At 42.5% G+C, this 18,857-nt stretch overlaps 1 protein-coding gene and 1 long non-coding RNA gene across 2 annotated transcripts in view; one reads left to right on the plus strand and one right to left on the minus strand.

The window, feature by feature from the left end:
• Window positions 1-4,691: 4,691 nt before the first annotated feature.
• Window positions 4,692-5,842, minus strand: LOC122910602. Its single transcript, XR_006385252.1, has 2 exons — window positions 5,461-5,842; window positions 4,692-5,183 (listed from the first exon to the last, which is right to left on the minus strand). It is a non-coding gene; the product is annotated as an uncharacterized LOC122910602 (long non-coding RNA).
• Window positions 5,843-6,090: 248 nt separating this feature from the next.
• The window catches only part of ISY1 (ISY1 splicing factor homolog), a 29,184-nt gene continuing 16,417 nt past the window's right edge, over window positions 6,091-18,857 (plus strand). The window contains exons 1-6 of the mRNA XM_044252898.1: window positions 6,091-6,259; window positions 11,104-11,126; window positions 12,204-12,255; window positions 13,016-13,081; window positions 14,551-14,593; window positions 17,296-17,408. Coding sequence (XP_044108833.1) covers window positions 6,257-6,259; window positions 11,104-11,126; window positions 12,204-12,255; window positions 13,016-13,081; window positions 14,551-14,593; window positions 17,296-17,408 — 300 coding nt within the window. The 5' untranslated portion in view covers window positions 6,091-6,256. The remainder of the gene's footprint in view (window positions 6,260-11,103; window positions 11,127-12,203; window positions 12,256-13,015; window positions 13,082-14,550; window positions 14,594-17,295; window positions 17,409-18,857) is intronic.

Here is an 18,857-nt window from a genome sequence, read left to right on the forward strand (position 1 = left end):
CCTAACTTTTAACTTTTCTTAGCAAAAGTATGAACTCATGGGCTTTTACAAATTCCTTTTTTTTTTTTTTTAAGATTTTACTTATTAGAGGGTGGGGGAAGGGCCGGTGGGAGAGGGGGAGAGAATCTCAATCTGAGTGGGGAGCCCAAGGTCGGGCCTGATCTTAAAACCCTGAGATCATGGCCTGAGGTGAAACCCAGGAGTCCAAGGCTCACCCGACTACGCCACCCAGGCACCCCTCATTTTTACTATTTTATGCTCATATTGTCACATCTTATTTTCTGCTAGGGACAGACTTCTACAGGATCCATTCAAGGGTGTTCTTGCCCCTGGACAAGGACTCAATCACTGTGTTAGCTACCTATTGATGATGTAACTTCATCACATCCCAAAAGAACCTTGGCCATGTATAGTAACATTCACAGGTGGTGGGAATTAGGACATGTACACTTTGGCAGGTTATTATTCTTCCTTAGTCTGGACTCTGGCCCCTAAAGATTTCACAGCCATCTCACATGCAGAATGCATTCATTTCATCCCAGCGTCACCCCAAGTGTCGACCACTACACACTACCAAAGCAACATTTCTAAGTCTTGGATCCCAAATCCCAAGTCTCATTGTCTAAATCAGGTATAGGTGAGGGGCGCCTGGGTTGCTCAGTGGGTTAAAGCCTCTGCCTTCGGCTCGGGTCGTGATCCTGGGGTCCTGGGTTCGAGCCCGTCATTGGACTTTCTGCTCGGTGGGGAGCCTGCTTCCCTCCACCTCTCTCTGCCTGCCTCTCTGCCTACATGTGATCTCTGCCAGATAAATAAATCTTTACAAAAAATAATCCAATCAATCAGGTATAGGTGAGAGCTAGATATGATCTATCCTGGGGTGAAATTCCTCCCCATCTGTGGTTTGGTTTTAAGTTATCTTCTCCCAAAAGTCAATGTAATAAAGGTATAGGACATTAGTAACAGATATGGCCCTTTAAAATGGGAGAAACTAGAAGGGTAAAGGGAGTCACTGGTCTCAATTTAAAAATCTAGCTGGGCAAACAGTATCAGGTTTAATGGTTGAGGATATTCTCCAGGCTCAAGCTGACCTCCCAGGAGCCAACCCCTTTTCTTTTTTTCTTTTTCTTTTTCTTTTTAACAGAATGAGCACAAGCAGGGGGAGCGACAGGCAGAGGGAGAAGCAGGCTCTGTGTTGAGCAAGGAGCCTGATGCGGGACTAGATCCCAGGACCCCAGGATCATGACCTGAGCCAATGGTAGATGCTGAGCCAAGGGTAGATGCTTAACTGACTGAGCCACCCAGGCGTCCCAGTATAGCTGAGTAGATTTATCAGCTTGTTTCCTCCATATAAAATTTTGGGAATTCAACAGCCTTTTTTCATTTTGTTCTTTTTCTGTCCATTGGAGTCCAAGCTGGCAGTACAACCTTATGGGTCTTCTGTGATTGTCATGGGAATTCACTTCATTAGACAAGAGGCTCCTCCACAGAACTTTCCTGGATAATTCCATCTCTGTCCTGGGTTCTGCTGCAATGCTTGAAAGGATTCAGAAGTCACACACCTAATCTCTTACCCTATCTCCAAAGTGGATGAATATTCTGACCTTTTGATCATTCTGAGGCACTAGAAAAAGGTGGTTCAACCACACCCTTAGCTTTTTCTCCAGAGCAAACTTTCCAGTGAACCTCCTAATTTTAGCATCTTTTGTAGTATGGATAGGCTAAGATTTTCTCAAATCATCAAGTTCAGGATCTGTTTTAACAGTACTTCCTTAGGTTATCTCTTTGCTCTTGCATTTTACTATAAGCATCAAAAAAGAAACCAAAACCCCTCTTAGCTAAATATCCAAGTTAGTCATATACAAATTCCACCTTCCACATAACTAGTCTACAACTCAGCTACATTTCTATCATATAGGGATTTCACTTTTTTCCAGTTTTTCAAAAAAAGATTTTATTTATTCATTTGACAGAGATCACAAATAGGCAGAGAGGCAGGCAAAGAGAGAGGGGGAAGCAGGCTCCCCACTGAGCAGAGAGCCTGATGCGGGGCTCCATCCCAGGATCATGACCTGAGCTGAATGCAGTCTTTAACCCGCTGAGCCACCCAGACATCCCTTTTCCAATTTCTGATAACATTCCCCAATTCCTTCTGAGCCCTCACCAGCAGTGCTTTTAGTGTCCTATTTCTATTTATGTATTCTCTAAGACACAGATTTTCTCTGTTGAGCTCTTCACTTCCTTCTGAGTCCTCACTAGCAGAGTTGTTATTATCCATGTTTGTCCTAACCATTTGCAGAAAGCATTCTAGGTTTTTCCTATCATCCCCATAATGCTTCCAGCCTTTGTCAATTGCCCAGTTCCAAACCTCTTGTAGATTTTAACATGCACTGACCTAACATTAGGATTTTTTTTTAAGATTCTTTTAAGATTTTTTTTTTTAATTTGACAGATCACAAGTAGGCAGAGAGACAGGCGTTGGCGGGGGGTGGGGGGAAGCAGGCTCCCTGCTGAGCAGAGAGCCCGATTCAGGGCTCGAGCCCAGGACCCCGAGATCATGACCTGAGCTGAAGGCAGAGGCTTTAACCTACTGAGCCACCCAGGTGCCCCTAACATTAGGATTTTTAAATAAAGATTTTATTTATTTATTTGACAGGGAACAGCGAAAAAGCGAGAGAGGGAACATAAGCAGGGGGAGTGGGAGAGGGAGAACCAAGCTTCCTGGGGAGCCGGGAGCCTGATGTGGGGCCCTGGGATCATGAACCGAGCGGAATGCAAACGCTTAATGACTGAGCCCCTAACATTAGGCACCCTTAACATTAGGATGTTTTACTTGCATTTTTCTTTAAGTAGGCTCCACACTCAGCGTGGAGCCCAATGCAGGGCTTGAACTCAAGACCCTGAGAGCTAGATGCTTAACCAACTCAGCCACCCAGGGTTTTCACCTGTATTGACAGTTACCGAGCACGAAGAAGGGTTTAGTGTTGCCTCATATCAGGATTTCTGTGAGATTTTCCGGTTCTTCACGACAGAAGTCAAAACCAACCCTGTAGGCCAAATTCAGCCTGCTGGTCAGTTTACAGTTCTGTAGATTAGTGATGTGATCTAATGATAGGTCTCAATTGTAGATGCATAGATAAGTAAGCTATTTAGGATTGACGCTGGGATCTAAGTACAGAAAATCTTAGCAATACAACAGGCTGTTCAGATTTACAGGGTGGCTGAGAAACAATGTAAGTTGGGGCTGTTGGCACACCAAAAAAGGCAGTACAGTGCTAGTGTCTCTGTTGCTTTACTCATTTGGCTATCCTATCTCACCAGCCAGACCTGTGGGGCAGAGATAAAAAACAAAACAAGATAAGATTCCAATAGGGCAAAGCCTGTAAATCTTAAATTCGGTTATTTAAAGGTCATCAGAGAGATGCCTGGGTGGCTCAGTTGGTTAAGTGACTGCCTTCAGCTCAGGTCATGATCCCAGTCCTGGGACCCAGCCCTTCAGCAGGTTCCCTGCTCAGCTGGGAGCCTGCTTCTTCCTCTCCCATTTCCCCTGCTTGTGCTCGTTCTGACAAATAGATTCTTAAAAAAAAAAAAAAAAAAAAAAAAGCAGGCCAAAAGAGCTCTTACGGAGTCCCTGAGGCTGGACCAGCTGACTACATAGACTTCGGTAGGGCCACATAACAGATGTGACTTGCAGATCATGGGGTTTTTGGTTTTAAAATAATTGAGTACTTCACATAGATCTGTTCTGAGCGCCTTATATATAGTTGCTTCTTTTAACAACTCTAAAGCAAATGCCCCAATATCATGAATGAGGAAAAATGAAAATAGGTAAATACTATTATGGCAATTTCACAGACTAGAAATTAAACACAGAGGTTAAGTCATCTAAGGCTGTCTAAATTGTCTCAAATGAGGAAGGCATAAATGAGATTAGTTGGGTAGCAAAATGAAGGAAGGGTGCTGCGGGCAGAAGGAACAGTATGGGCAGACAGGACCAGTGTGCACAGAGAAAGAAAGGACATTAGCAGACTGTGGCAGGATGAATGGTATCATCAGGATGCTCTTAGTTTATGGTAAGTCTGACTCTTACTGGTTTCTACACTAAAGAGAGTTTATTGGTCTATATAAGTGAAGACTGAGCTGTGGGCTTGAGGCCTTATTCAGCAACTCACTTAGGTCCCCAAATACTGAGTCTTGTCTTGGAGTCCTAGAGTGGCTGACAGCAGCTCTGGTATTACGTTTGTTCTGACATCCACCCAGCACTGCAAGCAAAGTCTGGAGACTCACTCTGGGTCAGCCTGGGTCTTAAGCCCACCACTCAATCAATATTCATAGGGAGATGACATGGATTGTTTAGCTTAACCTAGATTTCTTATTCTGTTCTTAAAGCTGGGAATGTAGTTTCCTTCCCCTGAACCCTAAGATTCCCAAATGGAGTTCAGGTAAGTGGGTAGGCAGAACGAATGCTGGAAGGACAATCAATATAGGTAATGACTTATGAATCCTGTTTCATATGACCTCTGCATCCTAGTGTCAGGGATTTAATGGGTCAAGATACAGAAGTCTGAGAAACTTCTGTCTCAGAAAAACTCATTTGAGTGAGGAATGACCTTGCTTGTTTGGGATCAACAAGCTTTGTTATGTGTTACTTATGGTAAAGGTTAATAAAGGCAATAAAAGACCCCCCAAATGCAGCAGCTTAAACAAGACGATGTTTATTTTTCTCTCATTCTACAGAGCTAGATATTCCACAGCTGGGAGGTGGCTCTGGCATCCTCACAATTCTTCCATTTCTGAGTTCAAGGTGGCTGTTGCCATACTCGCCTCTCAGCAGAGAAGGGAAAGTCATGTCCATACTTTTCATGACACTGCCTAAGTGGCAACACATTCCTCTCATTCAATTCCCATTGACTATTATATAATCACAAATCCATAACTAGCTGCCAGAAACGTGGGAAGGTGGAGTCTGGTTGGATGGCCAAACGCCCACCTGAAACTTTTAAGGAGACAACGTCCTTACCATGGTTCAGGCATGGGATTCTGGTGTCTACTCTTCCAAGTACTTGTCCTGCCTGATCCTGAACCACAAATTAGCTGCTTTCCCCTCCGCCTCCCCCCACGGACTTGTGTCTCAGGTTGGAGCCGAAGTGCTCACCATTGGTTAGGTCTTCTGGCAGAGGAAGGCACTGAAAAGGGAGAGCTGCTGTTACTGGCTTAATTTGCTACCTTCCTTCCCCTGAATTCCACACCACAGCTCTGGACACCATACGGGAGGAGCCCCCAGAACCATGATCACCCATCAAGTGGCCTCTACCGTGTTCCTGGGTCCTTGTCTAACGATCATCTTATCGTAGCAGTAAGCTCATCACACACTGACCGCATCTCTCTGGTAGTGCTACACATACCACCTCTCTAACCAACCTCCTTCTCCGAGTAGGTAGCTTTTTCTTCCCCGGTCCTTACATTTTTTTACTTTAAAAGAAAGTGACTTCAAGTACCGGTCCAGCTCTGATAAGGCCCGCGACTCCAGAAGAGCTCGGGAAAAGGCCGCACGCAAATGACAGGAAAACGCGAAGGAATTAACGAAGCTCGGCCAGCTGGAACTCCTGGAGAGCACTCGCTCAGCTCTGCCCAAAGAGGCGTTTCAGCGCCCGCTAGCTGGAGTCTGCGCCTTCCACTTCTGGAGCTGCCTACCCTCTTCTGCGCAGGCTGGGAGGACTTCGTTCGGAGGCTTGAGGATGAGCGATTTCCACAAGGGCACACTTGCTCTCACCAAAAGAAGCAGAAAGGCGGACGGAGGGATGCGACCTACACTACCAGCGCCAAACAGCTCAGTCTCAGCAGCAGCATGTATCGCCGGCTTCCGCAATACCAATAATTAACGCGAGAAAATTTGCACTTGTTATCGCGAGATCAAAACCAGGGGGCTAAGCCAACCATATCAATCTCACTACGCAAGCGCAATTTTGCCAACACCCGCCCCGCCCATTTTTCGTACGCCTGTATTGGTGCAACCTCCAGACTCCTGGGGAGGACCAGCCTTACAGGAGCGCGCTCACGTTTCCTCCTCCCCTTGTCAATTCTTCAACTTCACTTCCGGCTCCCCACTTCCGGTCCTTCCCTTTTGCCCTTCCGACAGAAAAATTGGCAGAGCGATCGCATAGGGTATTTCTGTTCCTGTTAGGGTCTGCCTCGCGGGAGGCGGTGAAGCTCCGGGGGCTGGGGCCACGCGGCCCCAAGGCGGCACCCTCGCTCAACCATGGTGAGTTGGGTGGGTGCATGATGAGGCGGGCGAGCGGGCGGGCTGTGAGGACTCCCGGCCCCATTCGGGGTGCTCGTGGTGTAGGTGCGCGCAGCCGGGCATCACTGCAGGCTTCAGGCTCCTGGGCTACCAGTAACTTGGGTTTTTTTCCTCCGTGCTTCATCTGTCAGAAGTTGGGGGAGGAAACGGGAACCTCGGGAGCGGAGGAGTTATCTTTTCCGATAGTATTTTCATGTGGATCAAGCACTTTAAGTTACCGCTCGGGAATAGTAAGGCATAGAGAGGCGCAAGGACCGGCCCCAAGTCACGGTGCCCGGCATGGGCCCACTTGTTTGTCCCCAAGTTCACCCATACGGGAGATGAACAGCGGTTGTGACAATATGTTTCTGGGTTGTTTGATTTATGTGTTCCCGGCCTCCCCCACGAGATACAAACTTCACGAGGTCAGGGTTTTTTCACCATTGCTTTCTTAATGTCTAAAACGGCGTCTGGCACGTTGTGGGTGTTCAGTAACGATTGAACGGATGATACAGTGTTATTGCGTGAGGATGTGATCTCTGTGGTCTGGAGTGGTCTGTTGGCGTCTCCATTCGTTCAGTAGCGCTCACGACGAGTAAATGTGAGAATGCACATCGCGCTGGTACGAAAAAGTTGCTCATACATCTTGGTAACCATAATATTTTCATTAAGTGAAGCCCCCGTAAGAACCAAACGACGCAGTAATAAGGTTGTAGATGTATTTATTGCAAGCTCTTGTAGATTAATGAGCCCAAGATCCGAAGAAGAAATCAGTGGGCTAGAAGCAGCCCTTTTGGCACATAATTCAATATTATCAAAGCCATCTATGAAAAACCCGCCGCAAATATCATTCTCAATGGAGAAAAACTGAAAGCTTTTCCGCTAAGGTCAGGAACATGCAGGGATGTCCATTATCACCACTGCTATTCAACATAGTATTAGAAGTCCTAGCCTCTGCAATCACACAACAAAAGGAAATTAAAGGCATCCAAATCGGCAAAGAAGAAGCCAAACTGTCACTCTTCGCATATGATATGATACTATATGTGGAAAACCCAAAAGACTCCATTCCAAAACTGCTAGAACTTGTACAGGAATTCAGTAAAGTGTCAGGATATAAAATCAATGCACAGAAATCAGTTGCATTTCTCTATACCAACAAGACAGAAGAAAGAGAAATTAAGGAGTCAACCCCATTTACAATTGCACCCAAAACTGTAAGATACCTGGGAATAAACCTAACCAAAGAGACTAAGAATCTATACTCAGAAAACTATAAAGTACTCATGAAAGAAATTGAGGAAGACACAAAGAAATGGAAAAATGTTCCATGCTCATGGATTGGAAGAACAAATATTGTGAAAATTTCTATGCTACCTAAAGCAATCTACACATTTAATGAAATTCCTATCAAAATACCATCCATTTTTTCAAAGAAATGGAATAAATAATTCTAAAATTTATATGGAACCAGAAAAGACCTCGAATAGCCAAAGGAATATTGAAAAAAAAAGCCAAAGTTGGTGGCATCACAATTCCGGACTTCAAGCTCTATTACAAAGCTGTTGTCATCGAGACAGCATGGTACTGGCACAAAACCAGACACATAGATCAATGGAACAGAATAGAGAGCCCAGAAATAGACCCTCAACTATATGGTCAACTAATCTTTGACAAAGCAGGAAAGAATGTCCAATGGAAAAAAGACAGTCTCTTCAATAAATGGTGTTGGGAAAATTGGACAGCCACATGCAGAAAAATGAAATCGGACCATTTCCTTACACCACACATGAAAATAGACTCAAAATGGATGAAGGACCTCAATGTGAGAAAGGAATCCATCAAAATCCTTGAGGAGAACACAGGCAGCAACCTCTTCGACCTCAGCCGCAGCAACTTCTTCCTAGGAACATCGCCAAAGACAAGGGAAGCAAGGGCAAAGATGAACTATTGGGACTTCATCAAGATCAAAAGCTTTTGCACAGCAAAGGAAACAGTTAACAAAACCAAAAGACAGCTGACAGAATGGGAGAAGATATTTGCAAACGCCATATCAGATAAAGGGCTGGTGTCCAAAATCTATAAAGAACTTAGCAAACTCAACACCCAAAGAACAAATAATCCAATCAAGAAATGGGCAGAAGACATGAACAGACATTTCTTTTTTTTTTTTTCCATTTTTTTCCAATTTATTTATTTTCAGAAAAACAGTATTCATTATTTTTTCACCACACCCAGTGCTCCATGCAAGCTGTGCCCTTTATAATACCCACCACCTGGTACCCCAACCTCCCACCCCCCCGCCACTTCAAACCCCTCAGATTGTTTTTCAGAGTCCATAGTCTCTCATGGTTCATCTCCCCTTCCAATTTACCCAAAAGCACATACCCTCCCCAATGTCCATAACCCTACCTCCCTTCTCCCAAACCCCCTCCTCCCAGCAACCCACAGTTTGTTTCGTGAGATTAAGAGTCACTTATGGTTTGTCTCCCTCCCTATCCCATCTTGTTTCATGGATTCTTCTCCTACCCACTTAAGCCCCCATGTTGCATTACCACTCCCTCATATCAGGGAGATCATATGATAGTTGTCTTTCTCCGCTTGACTTATTTCGCTAAGCATGATACGCTCTAGTTCCATCCATGTTGTCGCAAATGGCAAGATTTCGTTTCTTTTGATGGCTGCATAGTATTCCATTGTATATATATACCACATCTTCTTGATCCATTCATCTGTTGATGGACATCTAGGTTCTTTCCATAGTTTGGCTATTGTGGACATTGCTGCTATAAACATTCGGGTGCACGTGCCCCTTTGGATCACTACGTTTGTATCTTTAGGGTAAATTCCCAGTAGTGCAATTGCTGGGTCATAGGGCAGTTCTATTTTCAACATTTTGAGGAACCTCCATGCTGTTTTCCAGAGTGGTTGCACCAGCTTGCATTCCCACCAACAGTGTAGGAGGGTTCCCCTTTCTCCGCATCCTCGCCAGCATCTGTCATTTCCTGACTTGTTGATTTTAGCCATTCTGACTGGTGTGAGGTGATATCTCATTGTGGTTTTGATTTGTATTTCCCTGATGCCGAGTGATATGGAGCACTTTTTCATGTGTCTGTTGGCCATCTGGATGTCTTCTTGGCAGAAACGTCTGTTCATGTCCTCTGCCCATTTCTTGATTGGATTATTTGTTCTTTGGGTGTTGAGTTTGTTAAGTTCTTTATAGATTTTGGACACTAGTCCTTTATCTGATATGTCGTTTGCAAATATCTTCTCCCATTCTGTCAGTTGTCTTTTGGTTTTGTTAACTGTTTCCTTTGCTATGAACAGAAGACTAACCATAAGTGACTCTTAATCTCAGAAAACAAACTGAGGGTTGCTGTGGGGAGTTGGAAGAGGGAGGTAGGGTTATGGACATTGGGGAGGGTATGTGCTATGGTGAGTACTGTGAAGTGTGTAAATCTGGCGATTCATAGACCTGTACCCCTGGGGATAAAAATACATTATATGTTTATTTAAAAAAAAAAAAAAGAAGCAGCCCTTTCTGTGGGAGAATATGCCCCAAATTACTGCTTCATACTGCTCTGTTCAGCCTTGAGGCTCTTCCTTTCTGAACTCGAGCAAGCATAGGGAATCCATCTCTCCATTCCCTGGCAGGGGAGAGGGCTCCCTGGGCCTGGATATTTCTGGGTACAGGAGTTGTTGGTTATTTTATAACACTCTAACCATCACACATTTGTATTTGTGGGCTTACATTATCCTGGGTATATTCCCTTATCACATTTATTCACTGGGGGTGAGGGGGAAGTTCCAAGAAGTTCCCTCAAGAAGAAGATCCATGGCTCAATTGCTAGCACCTACCATGGTATTTTAGGAGTAACCATTGAGAAACATTAAATTAAATATTCAGAATCTGTAGGATTTAATGAAATAGGTAGGACACTGCCTCAGCCTTCAAGATGATGATTTCCCCTGGGAAAGCTGCACTGTTTTATTCCTTAGTAGATAATGTATTCATGTATTCACCCAGCTTTCGCCAAGTTTTTTCCTGTGGTCATTGAAAGGGAGGACTAGAAAGGATACCTAAATTGAGCTCGCTTTTGCTGAGTATAAACTGCATACCTGATGTTTTCAGGTATTTTCTCATCAAGTCATCATGACATCTCTATGAGATAAGAGGTATGATCCCTATTGTAAAGATGGGGAAACAGAGACTGCTTCTCAGGGATGGTAAGCTGAGAGTAAAATTCAAGTCCCTGACTCAACAAGTACAAGTATAAGCATAAATACTTATACTACAACCCAGAAAACATGTTCTGTGCTTGACACTGTGTTTCAGGGACATTTGTCTTGACACTAGTATGACAATACTTACATAAAACTCAGTTTGAAAAAGCCAGCCTTTTCTTTCTCAAATTCTGCTGGCAGGAAACAGTTGGGATGCTGGGTGGAAAGGACCACAGTAGTTATAAACCCAAACAAAAGGTAGCAGCCCTGTTGGGAAGAAGGGGCTACAGAAGAACTTTCTGGGATGGTGATGACACAGATGATACATATTGAAGGATGGATAGGAGTTAGCCAGATCCAAGGAGGTGGGGATAGTGGAGAGGTAAAGATTTTAGGTGGAGGGAGCAGTGTAAAAAGTCACAGGATTTGGACATCTGTTGATTTTTTTTTGCTGTTGTTGTTGTCATTACAGTGTACATATACTAGTTTTCCTTTAAAGTCAAACTTTATGTTTGTGACTGTTCTTGTGATACTTTTCTCTAAATAGTACATGAAAAAAAGGGTATTTTAAACATGGGCATTTTTCTTCCCTTCTCTCTTAGGCCCGAAATGCAGAAAAGGCCATGTAAGTATCAACTTAATTTTGTTTGTAAATTTTATGTTACTTAATTTTCACCACGGAGCTCTTTTTGTGTTTGGTCCTTTTGGTATGTTTCTTTCTCTACATGTGTTAAAATAGTATTCCCATATTTGCTGTTTGTTTTACCCATTAGTGTTTTCTGACAGATCCCAGAACTTATACTGGTTAAACATTAGCTCACTTGGGGATGGTGCAGGGGGTGTGAGAGTGACAACTGGGCACCCCATGTTATTAGTCTTTTAACATCTGGATGTGTTTGTTGCTCACCACAGTGGTCTTATGCTTGGAGTTCCCCACAGTCTTCACATCCAGTGTAAGTAAAATAGTTACTTGGATGTGCAGGAACACCAATGGCTTTTTTAAGTCCCTCACTGTTGGAACATGGAAACCCATAACTTCTCTGTGGTGTCATAATCTCTTTCACATTCTCGTGTATGCTCTTTTTTTTTTTTAATGAATAAGTATTATGAAAAAGTATATAATAGGTCCATTTCTTTATCAGTTAGGAAGGACGTTAGGTTTGAGGTTGGTTTTGAGGAGAATAACTACCATGAATTCCAGTGCTTTGACGGAACGTCAGGTGCGAGGCTTTCTGGCCAAGCGTCTGCGATTTCATGTTGTTGGAGCCTTCGTTGTATCCCTGGGGGTTGCAGCTTTCTAGAAGTTTGCTGTGGCTGAACCAAGAAAGAAGGCATGTGCAGATATCTCAGAAATTATGATTCCATGAAAGATTTTGAGGAGATGAAGAAGGCTGGTATCTTTTAGAGTGCAAAGTGATTTTGGAATGTAAAGAATTTCTTTGGGTTGAGTTCAATTGAAGTTTGTCACTGACCTATGTTCCTGAACTATGAAGCGTGAATATTGGGTTATGGAATTGTTTGCCTTGATAAATAAACAACTAACAAATACTTTGGACAGTTAAAAAAAAGTATATAATAATATATATATGGGTCATATTAATGAATACCTTACATGATGGTCATGAGCTGATCTACCCCATCTAGGAACTTGGGTGACAACTCTGGGAGCAGTATCTTACGGAGTTTTCTCTCTTTCTGATAGGACGGCCTTAGCAAGATTTCGCCAAGCTCAGCTGGAAGAGGGAAAAGTGAAGGTTGGTGTAAAGCTTCCTCGTGAATTGTAAAGTCTCAAGAACAAATGTGGTAAAACTCCCTTCTGAGCAGGCTAGATTTCCTGTTCCTTGTCTGTGCTCGCTGACATTCTTATGAGTCTGTACCTGTGAATTCTACGTGTACCTCCCTCTAGCTGGGGCAGTGTGATGATCTAGCTGCTTGTTCTTCCGCCTTCTTTGTATTATGATAATTAGCTTCCCATATTATCCCAGCTCTGTCTAATATAGGAAGTGCCATGGAGAGCAGCTCTAAAGCTGCAACCAGTGAGTGATCTCAGTTCATGGAGGCTCAGCCAGGTTAAGAATAATATGTACCATTCTTTCAATACTTTTGTTTTGTTTTAAAAAAAAAAATTATACACATACGTGCTTACACACACACACGTATACACGTGTATGTTTGTTCTAAACACCGAAGCCATTATTTCTTAAGATAATATGAGTATGCCATGAAATGGATATAACCTAGCTTACTTGGCCATCTCTCTGGAATTTTAAGTAGTTTCCAGTGGTTCATTCTACTAGATACAGTGCAGCCTCTGTATGTATGTTTTTGTATGTATACTTCTTTCCTAAGTAGAGACTGGAGAGTGAAACATAAGGCTTGAAGATCATCTGAAACTGAAGCTTCAGATGTATTTAGACTATTGGATGTTTAGTCTTCAGGGCTGAATCAGTTGTGGATGCTGTATAAAGCTGGTAACTAGGACAGTGGCAACATGTGTATTTTGCTTCTTCTTAGGAACGAAGACCCTTCCTTGCCTCAGAATGTACTGAGCTGCCCAAAGCTGAGAAGTGGAGACGACAAGTATGTTCTGGGTGAATCTGGTCTTAGTAGAAGTAACAAGTCTCTAATTGCTTCTTTTTGAATTGAGGTGTAATTGATACAGAATGTTACATTGGTTCAGGTGTACAGCATGGTGACACCACAAACATAGCTACCATCTGTTACCATAAACCCAATTATAATACCACTGACTATATGCCCTCTGCTCTACCTTTCCCCACACTGTGACTTATCATTCTATAATTGGAAGCCTTTACCTCCCACTCCCCTTCATCCATTTTGCCCATCCCCCAACCTCGCCCCTCTGGCAAGCATGAGTTGGTTCTCTGTATTTATGGGTCTGTTTCTACTTTTTGGTTTGTTTATTCATTTGTTTTTTTGATTCTGTATATACGTGAAATCACATGGTATTTGTCTTTGTCTGACTTATTTCACTTAGCTTAACACTTTCTAGGTCGATCCATGTTGTTGCAAATGGGAAGATGCCATTCTTTTTTATGGCCAAGTAATATTCCATTGTATATGCCCACCACATCTTCCTTATCCATTCTTCTGTCCCTGGGCATGTGAACTGCTTCCATATCTTGGGTATTGTAAATAGTACTACAGTTAACATACATTTTTTTCAAATTAGTGTTTTCATTTTCTTTGGGTAAATACTCAGTAGTGGAAATATTGGATCATATGGTATTTCTTTCTATTTTTAATTTTTAAGGAACCTCCATACTGTTTTCCAAGGTGGCTGCACCAGTCTATATTCCCACTAAACAGGGGGAAAAAGAAAAGAGAACAAGGGTTCTCTTTTCTCCACATCCTTGCCAGCACTTGTTATTACTTGTCTTTTTGATTCTAGCCATTCTGGCAGGTGTAAGGTGAAACCTCATTGTGGTTTTGATTTTGTATTCTGTTGTTTCTTATTATCTGAATGGCTCATTACCAGGATTCTATGGTTTTGTTTTGTTTTTAATATATATATATTTTTAAAGATTTTATTTATTTATTTGACAGAGAGAGATCACAAGTAGGCAGAGAGGCAAGCAGAGAGAGAGGAAGGGAAGCAGGCTCCCTGCTGAGCAGAGAGCCCGATGCGGGACTCGACCCCAGGACCCTGAGATCATGACCTGAGCCGAAGGCAGCGGCCTAACCCACTGAGCCACCCAGGCGCCCCTGTTTTTAATATTTTTTTTAAATTTTATTTTTTAAATATTTTTTGAAAGATTTTTATTTATTTGTTTTGACAGACAGAGATCACAGGTAGGCAGAGAGAGAGGAAGGGAAGCAGGCTCCCTGCTGAGTAGAGAGCCCGATGTAGGGCTTGATCCCAGGACCCTGGGATCATGACCTGAGCCGAAGGCAGAGGCTTTAACCCACTGAGCCACCCAGGTGCCCCCTAAGTATTTTTAATTACTGATTTTGGATTACATTTGTTCTGTGCTTTCAGACATGTTCAAAAGTCATGAGAATTACCTTTTATTTTTTTTTTTTCACAGATCATTGGAGAAATCTCAAAAAAAGTGGCTCAAATTCAGAATGGTAAGGTAACCTGCCTTTTTTTTTTTTTTTAAAGATTTTATTTATTTATTTGACACAGAGAGAGTGATCACAAGTAGGCAGAGAGGCGGGCAGAGAGAGAGGGGGAAGCAGGCTTCCTGCTGAGCAGAGAGCCCGATGTGGGGCTCGATCCCAGGACCCTGAGATCATGACCTGAGCCGAAGGAGTGGGTTAACCCACTGAGAGGCTTAACCCACTGAGCCACCCAGGCGCCCCTAACCTGCCTTTTAAAGTGTTGATTCTCAAATCCACAATTAGATGTGGGGATTTCAGCACTTCTCTCAATAGAACAAGTAGATAGAAAATCAGTAAGGACATAGAAGAACTGAACAATAGTGTTAATCAATTTGACATTTATAAAACACTCCAGGAGACATTTGTCAGGATCTGGAGAAATTTCTATTTTTACAACTTGGGTTGCTACAGGTATCTAGTGGATAAAGCCAGGGATGCCGCTAAGTATCCGCCAGTGCCTCCTACAAAGAATTTTTGACCCAAAATCTCAGTAGTGCCACTGTTTAGAAACACAGCTCAAAAGGAAATTGAAAGCTGAGTAGCCCTATATCTATTAAAAAATAATAAAAAAATTTTTCTTTTTCTTTCTAAGTAAACTCTGTGCCCAGTGTGAGGCTTGAGCTCATGACCCCAAGAGTTGCATCCTCTACTGACTAAATCAGCCAGGCACCCCTGTATCTGTTAATGAAACTGAATTCATCGTTAAAGCCTTCCAGCAAAGAAATCTCCAGGCCCTTGTCAGTTCTACCAAACCTTTAAGGAAGAAATAATACCAATTCAACATAGTTTCTTCCAGAAAATTGAAGGGGAAGGAGAAGGAATACTTCCCTCATTCATTTTATAAATTTTAGTATTAGCATTATCATGATACTAAAATTTAAAAAATGACATTATGTGAATAGAAAAAAACTGCCAACCAATACTCCACATGCATGTAGACATAAAAATCTTCAACAGAATATTAGCAAACCAAATCCAGCGATTTATAAAAAGGGTAATAAATCACAACCAAGTGGGATTTATCCTGGGAATGCATTGCTGATTCAGCATTCAAAAATTAATGTGGCTCAGTGGGTTGAGCCGCTGCCTTCGGCTCGGGTCATGATCCCAGGATCCTGGGGTCGAGTCCCGCATCGGGCTCTCTGCTCAGCGGGGAGCCTGCTTCCTCCTCTCTCTCTCTGCCTGCCTCTCTGCCTGCTTGTGATCCCTCTCTGTCAAATAAATCAATAAAAAAATTTAAAAAAAAATTAATGTAATTCACTTAATCACCATTCTAAAGTTGAGAAACCACATGCCCTTCTCAGTAGATATTGAAAAAATATTTGGCAAAATTTAACTGTTACTTGTGATGAAAACTCCACTGACTGGGAATAAGAGGAAAAAAATTTTTTTAACCCTACCAAAAGACCTATCACTAATATCATAATTAATAGTGAAAGATTGCATGCTTTCCTCCTAGGGGCAGGAATGAGGTGGATACCTATTCTCACCACTTATATTCTAGGTCATACTGGAGTTCCTGGTCAGTGCAGTAAAGCAAGAAAAGGAAATAAAAGGCACACAGACTGGAAGGAAAGAACTATAAGTCTCTGTTCTCAGAGCATGTAATTTTCCCTGTAGAAGATCCCAACAAAGCTATAGAAAGATTTCTAAAATGAATAAGTGAGTTTAGCAGGGTCACAGATAGAAGGTCAATACACAAAAATCAATTCTATTTTTATAACATAGCACTGAAAAATTGGTACTAGAACATTTTTAAAAAGTGCTATTTACAGAAGCACCAAAACACAATAAATACTTGGGTATAAATCTAACAAAACATATGTGCGATCTGTATGCCTTTTTTTTTTTTTTTTAATTTTATTTATTTTCTTGAGAGAGAGAGAGAGATGGTGAGAGAGAGCACAAGTTGGGAGGAGAGGGAGAAGCAGGCTCCCGCTGATCTGGGAGCCCCACTTGGGGCTCAAACCCAGGACCCTGGGATCATGACCCAAGCCGAAGGCAGACGCTTAACTGACTGAGCTACCCAGTCACCCCTGTAATCTGTATGCTTAAAACTACAACGCACTGATAAAGGAAATCAGAGATGACCCCAGCACATGAAGAGATACGCAACATTCATGGATGGGAAGCCTCAGCATATAACATTGACGAAATCCCAATAGGATTTTTTTTTTCTTTGTGAATAGGTTACCAGATTCTTTTCTACATTTTTTTAAAAAAAAGATTTTACTTTTTTATTTGAGAGACAGAGATCACAAGTAGGCAGAGAGAGAGGGGAAAGCAGGCTCCCTGCCGAGCAGAGAGCCTGTGGGGCTTGATCCCAGGACCCTGGGATCATGACCTGAGCTGAAGACAGAGGCTTTAACCCACTGAGCCAACCCAGGCGCCCCCACTCAGACATTCTAATAGGTGGATAAACGGAACTGCAGGATTGCTTCAGTTACGAGGAGGAAGTTGTTTTTCAAGGATTTTTTTTTTCCCCCTGTGCTCGTGAGAACTCTGTTACTAATCCTTGTTTTTCCTTTATTTGGGTGTTGATGGTTTTTCTTATAAACTTAAATGAGTATTTTGTACTGGATACCTTTATAAGTGTTGACGTTCATTTTTAAGAGTATAACATTGAGTGCTATTTTGAAGAAACGCTATTAATGTTTTTTGTTTTCTAGCCGGTTTAGGCGAATTCCGAATTCGTGACCTGAATGATGAAATTAACAAACTGCTAAGAGAGAAGGGACACTGGGAAGTCCGGATAAAGGAGCTGGGAGGTCCTGATTATGGAGTAAGTAAGCAGTGGTCTCAGAGGATCTTGGGGGTAAGCCAGCAAGCTTTTGGGGCAGCTGGGTAGCTCTGAATCCCCTGCAGCCCCTGGCCCATGTCTGCCACAGAGGAGGCACTTGAGGAAGGAAGGAATGAAAGAAGGCTTGGAAAGTGCCCGTTGGATGTGGACAGGAAGCATGGGTAGGATAATCCTTAAAGACCCTATAGCACAGCCCTCAGAGCAGACAAGGCACCTGAGTTTAGTGCCCAGATGTTCTTGAGTAAGCCACTTAATCTCTCTGGGCCTTTTGTTTAAAATGACCCTAGTCTTGGGGCACCTGGCTGGCTCAGTCAGGGGAGCATGTGACTCTTGATCTTGGGGTTGTGAGTTTGAGCCCCATGTTGGGTGTAGAGATAACTTAAAAGAATAAAAGTCTTAAAAAACCAAAACTGACCATGGTCCCTTTACATCATCTCTGAGCCTCTTGGGAGTCGGGGCAGCCATTGTTGGGTTCTTTCCTGGAGGGGGCTTTGAGGGCCCTCCATTCTTTCCTTTCTTTGGACATTCATAAATACAGTAGTCTAGACTGGCTGTCAAGTTTTTAGGACCATGACCCATTATAAAACACACACATAATACAGACTCTGTCAAAACCCAATACACACAAAAATGTACTGAAAAAATTCGTGTTGATGCATGTTGAGATTTTTCTATTCTGTTATATTTTGACTTAAAAAAATTGATGATTGTGACCCCCGTAATTGATTTCATGACCCACTCATGGGTCTCAACTTTAAAAAATACTAGCCTAGAGCCCACCCCATTGATTCGTTTGTGAAGAGGTCTACCTCAGGTCATTTGACCTGTTCAACGAGTTGTAATGTGTTACGCAGGAAGTAGGTGAAGTTTTTCTAACCTGCTGGTATTCTTACTTTTATGAAACTTTAACACCTAATTCTCACTTAAGTACCTGGTGTGCAAATGAAGAAGAGGCATTCATGTTTCTTGAGCCCTGGTTTTGTTCTTGGCACCGTGTGAGGAACTGACTCACTTAACTCTTGAGCAGTTCGGTGATGGTGATCTTATGTGTCCTGTCGGACAGCTTTAAAGTAATGCAGAGGTTTGCTAACCCTCCCGGAAAAGTGACCTCAGAAGCAGTAAAAAATTACTATGTGAGATACTCTTAACTGCCACCACCCAAAGTCAACATTAATTTTCTTAAAATTTTCAGTGTTATTTTTTACTGAAATATAGTTGACACATAATATGACATTTCAGGTGTACCACATAGTGATTCAGCAATTCTTGTACATACATTATGCAATGAGCATTGTTAACCATCTGTCACTACATAGTTATTATATTATTGACTAGATTTCTTGAAAAAATTGATTAAGAAATTCCAGTATAATTAGTTTCAGGTGCATGATACAGTGACTCCACAGTTCTGTACATTACTCAGTGCTCATC

The sequence above is a fragment of the Neovison vison genome, chromosome 6 (assembly GCF_020171115.1).
Source record: "Neovison vison isolate M4711 chromosome 6, ASM_NN_V1, whole genome shotgun sequence".
Lineage (NCBI taxonomy): Eukaryota > Metazoa > Chordata > Mammalia > Carnivora > Mustelidae > Neogale > Neogale vison.